Consider the following 10756-nt stretch of genomic DNA (forward strand, 5'->3'; position numbering starts at 1 on the left):
GGGGGAGGGGAGAGGACGGGAAATTAAAAGCACACAAAGGGGCACCATGGGTAGTGGACACGCGCAGTACAAGAGCGAGCAAGTGAGTGAGCAAGCGCGAGGGAGAGAGAGGGAGAAGAATGGCCGCGAGGGGACGGTAAAGCACTCGAAGGAACCCATGCTTCAAAATGTGTCGCTGGTAATGGGTTAAGGTGGCGGCGAGAGCGAAGTGATTGTGGTCCGTGCTCGCCCCGGGGCCGGCCGGGGGGCGCGGGTGGCAGCGGCCAGCGCGGTGTCGGAAGTGGACCGAACACGGCGCTGGCGCTGTACTGTATGTGCGCCTCGAGAACGACACCCCTCATGATCCGTGTTGTTGGGTCTCGTTTAAATTCTATACGTGCAACGATAGTAGAGGCGTGCTCGGTTCATCGAATCTGCACCGCATACGGCTACACATACACGATAGTGAAGTGCGCAACAAAGTGAACATTGGGCCAATCCTCCGAAGTAGAAATTAACGTCAAAGTTCATAGCTTGAATGCACCCACACTGATCACTCACCGTGAAAATGGTTCCATTGAACTAATGGTAATTCCCTTTATTCCAACGGAAATTTCCGTTCATATAACGACACAATAGAATGTTTTCGTTACTTCGAAGAGGCCTCCTTTGTTTTAAAGAATGATTCTTTATCCTTTGGCCTCTTTTTTCTTGAGGCATTGGAAAATCATTTGAATCAATAGAAAAATTCCAGTATAACGTCAGACATAAACTCAACGAAACCGTTTTCTGGGTGCTATGAATTTCCTTGAACAAACTTATTTAAAGTTTGGATAAAGTTCATAAAAAAACGTCCAAGTTCGTTAACACGTTCCCTGTGGCGTGACCATTTTGTGGCCACGCTCCCATGCGGCTGGTGTCCTTACCTCATCGGTGATGTCGCCGTGGTGGTGGATGTCCTCCGTCTCGCGGCGCTCCTCCTTCTCCTCGCGCGAGCGCACCTTCTTCTCCTTCACCTCCCGCACCGTGCCGCCCGGGCCCGGCACCGCCACCCAGCCCTCGTCTCCGGACGGGGGATCATCCCCGTGCGTGCGATGCTGCAAAAGAGAAAAGGGGGGCAGAGTTAGACCAATGCTGCACACACAAGCAGAAATCTGTTTCTAAGTGACAAATTCTAGCATCCTTGCTAAAAGCACTTTGTGGCTTGTATAAAAAACAAAATAAAATAAAATTGGTGTTCCTGAAAAGAACGCCCATGTGTGGTATCCGAAATAGGGATACCTTTAGCGTGCAAAATTTTAAGTTTAAAGGAATGCCTCAGAGTAAGAAGGCTACACGGCTAACATGGTGCAGCATGACTGTAGACACGACTATGAGCCCTACGATGTTCGCTACAGCGTGCGCCACACACGGAGTGTCGCATGTGTTTAGCTGCACTATTGTGCGGTCTTGCAGACGTTTTTCACGGGCCACACACACACACACACATTCAGTGCACGCACACACACACATACTCAACAAAAGAACGCCTGTGCGCGGTGCGGCAGTGAGTTAGTTGTTATCACTAACTGTCCTGGCACGCTGCTATCTGCCTACCGAGCCGGCCCGCCCCGCCGCGCCCCGTTGCGTCAGCCAAGCCTTATGTGCCTTATGTAAATGGCTCCCGATCGCGATGACACAGAAACGCAAAACGCAAAGGCGGGTCGGGTCGGGTCGGTCGGCCGGTCGGTTTGTTTGTCGGTGCGTTATGTCTGCCCGCCGGCCACTGGAGGGTGTGGGTGTGGAGAGAGAGAGAGAGAGAGAGAGAGAGAGAGAGAGAGAGAGAGAGAGAGAGAGAGAGAGAGAGAGAGCGAGAGCGAGGGAGGGGAGATGTGTGGGGAAATTATTGAAAGTATTATGAAGGCAGCGGTGAGTCGTGACCGGGGGCTTTGGCAGAACTGACGTGTCGGTTAGTGTGATACGAGGCGTTTTGCAAAGAGTATATATATATAAAATTATCCTCATTAGAATAAGAGGTGGAGCAAATAATGAGGGGGTACGTCTCGGGCTGAACAGTGACAGGAAAAGAGAGGAGAGAAGGCGAACGAAGGGGAGGTGATCCCGCGAGTCTGCTGTCACCTCTGGAGCATTTTCTGCAGTAACGGCAGCCGGACATGTCGTCATAGCGTCGAACACTCTGCGACACACTCACACACCCTCGCGCGCGCGCACACACACGCACACATGTGGGCAGCCACTCGGGTGGAACAGTTCAATTACACGGGTCGCGAGGCTGCTGTCACCTCGAGTGTCTCCCGAGCAGTCGCCTCGACTGTCTCCCGGGCTGTCTCCTCAACTGTCTTCGACTGTCTCCTCCGTCACTACCTCGCGACCGTCTCCCTGCAGTCCTCACCTCGGTGTGCTGGTGCTCCTGTTTCTCCGTGTCCTCGGTGGTGTTGGTGGTGACGATGGGGCCCGAGTCGTCCACCACCTTGCCGTCCTCCAGCACAACATGACGCTTGACGCGCGTCTCGATCTGCTTCGTTGTCGTCAGCTCTGTCTTCTTTTTCGTGATCCATTCCTCTGCAACAAAGAAAGATGCAAAACCGAATGAAATAACGCAGCACTGTTAACTCGTTCCTTTCACGACCTTAACCCGCGATAATTATAATTATGACACTTTTATTATTAGACCCTACAAACATTTCCCACAAGTTAGGGCGGAGAGAATAGATACAACTTCATGGGTGCAGGAGGAAAATCCTTGGCGCTCGCTATCCGCTATCCACAGGACTGGAATTGGCTAAGTCCAGGTAAATCCGCGACAGCGCAGCGCCAAGCTGGTCGCTGCAAGGGTCCACCCCACCTTGCATGCATGCAGCGCCCCGGCCCGGCCCCGCGAGCCCCGAGCTCTATGAGAGCACTAACTATGTCTCTTTCCTGGATATTACACGGTCGTGTGTAGATCTCACAGATGAAAGAGATACGTAATCCACATAAACAACAATGCATCAGGAACACGTTTTTACTCCGACAACAGCCGGGGCAGCTCGGCCAACAGCGGCAACCACTGCTTGCCCCCTGGCTTTTCGAGTATTTCACGATTCTCGGCCGCTGCTACTCCTGTGCGGCCGCGGACTTGCTCCCATTATGAGCCCAGCGAAACCGTTCCGAAAAGCAAAGGCGGGGTGTTCTTACAGCCCTGTTTGCCTTTCCCTTTCAGCTTGTTCCTCGGCACAATGGCACAATGGCACAGCGGTGCGTGTATGACGACTCTACAAGGCATCATAGCGATTAGGCATTACGAATGCATTTTAGATAAGCGACTCGACACGAGAGAAACCCCCGCGGACGACACGCGAGAAAAGAAAGAAATAAAGAGAGCGAGAGAGAGAGAGAAAAGTCCGGGTTTGTTCGAACACCATGCTGCTCCATGCTCTGCTGCCCCGCCCATGAGCATGTCGACACGTTATGCACAGAGAGTGAGCAATGATTGGGAACTGGAAAGAGGCGTACCGGCCACCTCACCCCGCCCTGCGATCAGACAGAACGGAGCGTTGACCCGTGACCAGGTCGGGCACACGCAAGAAGTGTGGCCGCCGGCACCTGCCACCTGCCCGCGCCCGGCCCGGCCCGACCACAAACTAGATACCCTTGTCTCGCCCTCTCTTTATCTCGCTGTCTCTGTCGCTCTTGATCAAACCCTCCGCATCGCTTATGAAAAAAAAATTGTGATTCGCGGTTCGAGGTGCTTAGGGGATCATCCAGAAAGTACGTGCATCATTTGCCGTTGCGTACCTTGCCAAGTACAGTCCACACTGAAAGTAGATTTGCGATGATATTCACACAAAGTCTTGTAATAACTATTGGTTTGCGATACTCATTATTTGTCGATCGTAGGATACGATAACTCGCTATTGCCAATGAAATACGATACATTCAACATGAAGAATATTGTTGCGAAAATTGCGATAACGTACAATCGCAAAACCAGTAAGACAACTTGCGTACTCCCATCGATATTGTTATATTGCAATAAAACATTATATAGCATTTTTTGCAATAATTTTCTATACATAAAATTTGTAGCACTAAATTTGCATTAACGAGCTCTCGCATCCTGAACGCAACGAGTGATAGTAATCGCAAACCAAAAGTAATCGCCAATTTGACGTAGTCAGTACATCGCAATCTCGATCACAGTGAATATGCAAGCGCTGTGAAAGCGCCTGACAGGTAGGCAACATCTTGCTTGGAGCGCATGAGTGTACCGCGGGTTGGCCTATACGGAGTCCCACAGGCGCTGAGCTCCTGTACCTCCTGTACCTAGCTGTATAAATCTGAGACAAATAGACTGGACAATACCTAATGTAGCGCCGTATAACAGCCAGCTTAAAATAAGTTGCGGCGGCGTGTAGGCGTGTACCGATGAACGTGCCCTTATTTTTTTCACAGTCCGGTTGATGAACACGCACAAAAATGTGGGAACTTCTAAACAAGGAGCGGCCGTGCCCCCGCAGCTGAAAGTAAAAGGAGGAGGGGGCAAGAGGGAGGGAAGGTGGGGGGCCGCGCGTCGATACTCCCGGGCCCGGGAGCCTCTAGGCGGCGGCGCGGGGCAGCAGCGAGACGGGCGCAGGTGCGCGGTGGCGAGAGAGGGGCGGAGCCGTTCAGGACTTTCGAGAGAAAAGCTCCCCCACATATCCTCGAAACACGCAATGCCGATGCCCGTTCAGCGAAAAACCCCAGCCGCACCTCCTTAGTCATGACGGCGAGTCGGTACAACCTCAGCCGAGGGCCGCCCCCGCGGGGTATTCGCTCGCGGAGCCCAGCCCGGCCGGCGGGACCCGCAGCCAGCCTCCCGGGCGGAAGGGCCCCGTGCTGGCTCCAAGGCCGCCTCAAGTGTCACGCGAGCACCGCCGTGTGCCTGTGGGTCCTTCCGGCTGGTCTTGTCAATGGCTTCCCCCACCTCCCTCCACCCCCCACCCCGGGAGGGAGCCCCGCGGGGGGGCCGCGACCCAAGGCAAGGCCGCTCCGGAAGTGGCAGCAGCTGCTTTGCTCCGGGGATAAAAGGGATAGTTTCCTTTATTTTGAGGTTTTGCTCCCAAGCGCACGTATGCGGTCGTGCGCAAAAGTGAAAAACGAGTGGTCATTGAAAAATAATCAAGGCCAACCTAGTCGAGCATTATTTAAGGTTTACTCGCTTCACCGAGCTTGCCAATAATCATTACTTTCTTGGAACATGTTATACAGCATAAGGTGACTAGCCCATCATAAAGATAACAAATGAAAAACATTTTTAAAGGTTTAAATACGTACACTGTACACTGTACAATTCAGCGTTGTACTTTGAAATAACAATATATTGTTATTCCAGTGCTTTCACCCCACAATATACAATGAAAATTTCACAATTCTCGACTGGTTAAGAATTGACAGCACCAGACTGTTGTTATATTGTAGGTTTTTCTTACAGTGTACAGGCTATATATTTAAACAGGACCACAAGGGGTGTTTGACTAATGCATCATGCATTAATAATTATATACATAACTTTCATAGACGATAGAGGAAAGAGTGAGGGGGATTTGCGCGTTCGGCCGCTCAGATTGAAACGTCAATTGCGCGGACACCTCCTTCTGGCCCGGCCGCACCGCCCGCTACACGCACTCCATCACGCAGCTGCCGTTGCACGCACTAGCTCACAATCAGCGCGTAACAGATGATGCATGGCGGCGACCAAACAATAAAGGGCAGAAAAAAGGTGCAACCGCGGCAACTGCATAGAGCGAGACGAAAAAACAGAAAGTGGAAACAAATAAAAAACACAATGCCATCCCCTAAGGTTGTACGACGATCGTGTCAATTAATCATGCAGTGCGCAGTACACTGCCATTAGCGTTTCATTTACGCCCCAATTAACACCAATTTGGTTTTACGAGTCCTTCTCGGCTTCCTGCCCGGAGCCCTCTCCGATCCGGTCCGTCCCGTCCAGCCAGTCCCGGTGTGTGACTCATTATGCCCCTCTGCTGGCGAACAGCCGCCTCCAGGCCTCGAGCAGAGGACTCCTCCAGTCCAGTCCGGGCCGGGTGGTCAGCTCGCCGGGGCCGGCCGGCGCTAGCGCCACTGCCTGGGAGGTCAACAGGAACACACCCACTCTCCCTTTCACCGCACGCGTACGTACGTGCAATCGCACGTCTGTCTACACGTCCAAAAGCGATCCTCTAATTACCCCGAACGGAATATGGTTTACAAGAAGACTGTATTCCGTAAATAAAGTGTAAAATGCGGACAAAAGATTAAACGTGTGTAATTGTTCACCACAAAAGATGTGTATTTAATTGTCAAGGTCTCACACCGAGTCGCATAACTTAATTTTTGTAGAGCGAAGAAGGTGATCAATATTGTAATGACCAAATTTCCTATCGGTTATTCAACATGACTCTCACTACTTTGTGAAGAAACAAAGCGGGCAAGCTAGATTATGTTCGGGCACACTGGGTGCTCCGGAGCTTAACTTTACACGGGCAGCAACAGGTGGGTAAGCAACGGTAAGCGCACGCTGTCGGTGTGTATCGGGTACCACCATGAGGTACCTGCTGCATCAAGGTCTGTGTGTAGGTACACGGCGGGCCGGGCGCCCACACCCACAACCGAGTGTACTGGTGCATGTCTGGGTCACCGGGCCTGGCGGGCGTGGCGGAGCGGTGTGGTGTTCCCAGAGAGGTGAGGATGGGGGCGGCTGCCGCTCGGTGCCACTGCATCTAAACGTTCTCGTATGTCCAAAATGATTTTAGCAGATGATACCTTAAAAACCTTTTGAATAAACATAAAGAATGTAAAAGAATAAAAAGTTGTCAGCTAGCTTTTACTCTCGATAAGGACAGAGAACCAAGCGCAGACCAGAAAACAATGTATTTGGGGCTGATGGTATTGTGTTCGAGTGAGTGGCTGGCTAGGCCCCTACCCAACAATACTGCGCCAGGCAGGGCACGCCCCACCTCCGGCCAACAATACTGGGCCACCGTACGGCGCCACCCGCGCCACCCGCTCTGCCCGCCCCTTATCTCCTCCTCTACGCCAAAGGACAAGACTGTAAGCACAAGTAACAAGCAGCCATAAACAAATGACAGCTAAATAATATGAGAGAAAATTAGAAAACAGCCCTATTGTTAAATTTGTATCATCTGCTTTCGAGATCGATTTTTATGTTCCCTTCTCTCGATTCTTTTCTGTTGTTCGACACTCTGGCGGCCGGGCGGAACGACTAATGCACCGCGGAGAACTTGGCCGCCAAGCGGCTCGGGGCGGGGCCAAGGTCTGACCTCACGGCGGGGGCGCGAGCCGAGCGCAGCCGAGCCGGGCACACGACATGACAGATATCGCGTGCTGATCGCCGGATTTGGCGAAGCCCTCTCTGCGGTGTCGGCACCCCGTCCCTCCCCGCCTCTCCTCCCCGTTCCCTTCCGCCGTCACGGCTGCTCGCCACACGGCTCGCCACGCCACGCGTGAAGGGAAAAGAAAAAAAAACAACACAAGACCGAGTTTCGCACATAATAATTCAGAGAGTCTTAACCGTGAGGAAAGCAGCATCAGCTGGGCCAGACGGAAAATACTTGGAATCCAAACCCGAAGTAATTCCCAGACAGCCCCCCGCACTTTGACATTCAGACCGTCGTAGAGGGCGCGCAAGGAATCTGTCTGATCCGTGTGAACAGTGTCGTGTATCGTGTGAAGGGAGCCGCCGAGGGAGCGAAAAGAAAAGAGAGAAGGGGGGGGGGGGTCCTTTTGCTCGTTTTGTGCCACTTCTCTTTACAATAATTTAAGGTAATGAATCCCGTCAGCAAGAACAGTTTTTGGGGGGCAACATGGAAGGCTGTTTAGGTTTAGTCTACGTTCTACGCACGACAGAAGTAAGAAACACACCTTTTGATTTTAAAAAAATTGTTTCAATGCAAAAAGTTTATAATTGTGGAGGTATGCCATTGTTTTCTGCAGGGGTGGTTCAGGTCTGCTGTCCTCGGCGCCAGCGACATAATAGAGAGAGCCTCCGCTCCGCCCCCATAAAGAGCAGCTACACCCCTTGCTCCCCACAGATCTGTATCTCCACCCTGCGGAGATGGCGTGGCGCGGCGTGGCGTGGCGGGCTCGTGACCGCGCTGCAACGCTGGCGCAAGCTGCTGCTGCTGCATTCAATGAGGCTCAATTTACACCCTGTACCACTACGTGCGCATGAGGACAACAATGTTTCTTAACGTATGAGGGCCACGACGACGCCACCGCGTGGCACGGACGGCACGGGAGGCCCCTATCAGCTGATTATATCGTCGCGCTTTGTAATATGCCATGTGGCCGGCCCCGGGCCGAGGGCCGCGGCAAACGCCTACTCTGTTGTTATCGTTCGGAAAGGAGGGTCCTGCGCGCGGTAATATTCACTAGAAACTGCTTTGGACGGCTAAAGCAGCGGTTTTTCCTGTTGCTCCCTCCTCCTCCCCCCCCCCCTCTCCTCGGCTAACTTTATTTGGGCGTGTTCGTGTTCTCCATCGCGAACAACGGTGCAGAGGGCAGTAAATGGTGAACTATGGGAGGGGAGCAGGATGGAGGCTGTGGTCCAGACAGACACGCGACGCGACGACAATCCTTCCTCTAAAAGCCGTGCATCCGATAACTTGTGGGTCCATAGAGAGGAGCCCTACGCGCGGCCCACACCTCTGCGGTGTCTCGCTCCCACGCACGCACGGGGCGACACTGCGGCCGGCGACCCAATCAGCAGGCCAGGTCCAGATAGACGGCGGGAGGTCTCCGCTACACGTCTGCCTTACAACAGGCTTTGCTAGAGATAAAAGTGTCGATCTGCGACATTAAATATTTAAAGTGCATTTAAAAAAACCTGACAAAACGAAAAACAACCGCGTCACCATTGTTTTTTAAATATGACGTTTCATTAAAACCGTTGAAAATCCTTCACTGGAAAAACAAGTGTTGCGATCGCAAACGTTTATTGACGTGCTTCGGGAGCACACATTTCTAATGCGATCCACTCCAAGTAAAAGAATAGGAGCGTCACAGCGAGAATGCATCAGGAAACGTGTTCCCCCGAGAACACGTGAAGAAACGTTGCGTACGCAACACGTTACAATATTGATAACTGCGAAACGAATTAAAGGTTAAGGAAATGTAGTCGCCTTTCTTTGTCGTATCGAATGTTGTTGTTGCGCCGTTTTGCGTGATAACTTTGCGCATTGTGTACCTTTAACTGTATACTTGTTGAACCATGACGCCTGACTCCGCTCTATGTGTGGTACGCAACGACCCTAACGTTTTCGCTTAAAAACAAGTTTGCGAGTTTGGTTCATTACTTTTTCCGACCACTTGTAATAAAATTGAGGCGCATGCCTCGCGCAGGAAAAACGGAAAACTCGACCAAGGGAAAATGAAAAGGACGAAAGAAAATTTGAGGCCCTTTTGAGGCCAATTTGTGTGTCTCGCTAGCGCCTGCGGACGCGGCGGTAGGCAGCCCCGGCGTGCGGCCGGGTCGTGCGGGGTGGCCCACCCTGCGGCCCGCAGGCGCCCTTGGCACGCACGCGCCCCGCGCGCCCCGGCCGGCCGCAGCACGTGCAGCTCGACCGGGAGCAGCAAGAGGAGGAGGAGGAGAGGTGTCGAGGAGGACGTGACGAGCGAGATCCAGGTCAAGAGCGGGACATGTCACAGGCCTGCTGCACTATGGGCTCTGCTTCCTCGCTTACCCGCCCCATCATCGCGCCGCTCATCCAAACAGAAAACAAAACAACGGAAACAAAGGAAAAACCGAATGGGAAACAACAGAGAGGGGCTTTGACAGGGCGCGGGAAAACTGCTGTGCGCGCGGCGCCGGGCCCAGCGGGCGCGCGAGCAGCGCCTCGCCGCCTCGCCCAGCGCGGGCATTCTGCTGCCACGGCCAGGCTTTTGCCACATTCAATCCGCACCCAATTACCGTACACTGTTTCTGCTAACCGAAGCTGCGCGCAGCAAGCAGCAAAACAGAGGGTAAACTGAAGAAGAAGAAGAAGAAGAAGAAGAAGAAGAAGAAGAAGAGACTTTCAGAATACATCAAGCAGCAACCACACCACCAGCGACTGGACCAAGATGGTATTCGCATCGGGCAAAGCAGCCAGCCCGTTAGAGGACGCTGCCGCCGGGATGCGCTCCCGCGCACGGAGACACTCGCCTCCTGCATACCGCCGGGGCCGGGCCAGAAGCAGTGACGCCTCGCCCTCGCCCCCTAGCACTGCAATGCCCATGAATGGATGGGGCGGACTGCACCACCGATATACACCGGTCGCACACCGTCGCACCGGCGGCGGCGATGCAACGCGAGTTCGGTAATGTGGTGGGCGTGGCGTGCATGGCGCCGCGGCGGCCTTGACGCACACCGACCGGGAGCAAGGCGAGCGTCAGAAAAACGACAACGAAAACCGCGCGCGATGACAGGGTTTGGCCGGGTGGGCGGCGCTGGAGTGATAGGGTTCGGAAAGAACTATCGGGAAAGCGCCTAACTCTGTTGATCGATTTCTTCCCCCCGCCACGCCGAGGCGCGCTGGACAGCAAAGCAATCCGACGCCATATCTTGATTGCACATTCTTAATCTGGTATCTCCCCCCTCTCCCCATTTTCCGATCACCGACACGTGCTTCTCGGCTGGAGGAGTGATTAAGTTTTAATTGACGCCTGCCGGGCCGGCCAGTGTCAGGGCCCTGCCCGCCGCCCTGCCCGCCGCCCTGCCGGGCCGGCCAGTGTCAGGGCCCTGCCCGCCGCCCTGCCC

General features: G+C 53.5%; 1 protein-coding gene across 5 annotated transcripts in view; it reads right to left on the reverse strand.

Annotated features, from left to right (window-relative positions):
* Positions 1 to 827: 827 nt before the first annotated feature.
* The window catches only part of LOC127749890 (uncharacterized), a 65234-nt gene continuing 55305 nt past the window's right edge, over positions 828 to 10756 (reverse strand). For all 5 annotated transcript variants that reach the window (XM_052269855.1, XM_052269857.1, XM_052269856.1 and 2 more), the window contains 2 exons: positions 2372 to 2541; positions 828 to 1076 (listed from right to left, as the gene is read on the reverse strand). In XM_052269855.1, the coding sequence (XP_052125815.1) occupies positions 843 to 1076; positions 2372 to 2541 (404 nt within the window). In that variant the 3' untranslated portion in view covers positions 828 to 842. The remainder of the gene's footprint in view (positions 1077 to 2371; positions 2542 to 10756) is intronic.

Source organism: Frankliniella occidentalis, unplaced genomic scaffold (genome assembly GCF_000697945.3).
Source record: "Frankliniella occidentalis isolate FOCC.00 unplaced genomic scaffold, Focc_3.1 Scaffold105, whole genome shotgun sequence".
Classification (NCBI taxonomy): Eukaryota; Metazoa; Arthropoda; class Insecta; order Thysanoptera; family Thripidae; genus Frankliniella; species Frankliniella occidentalis.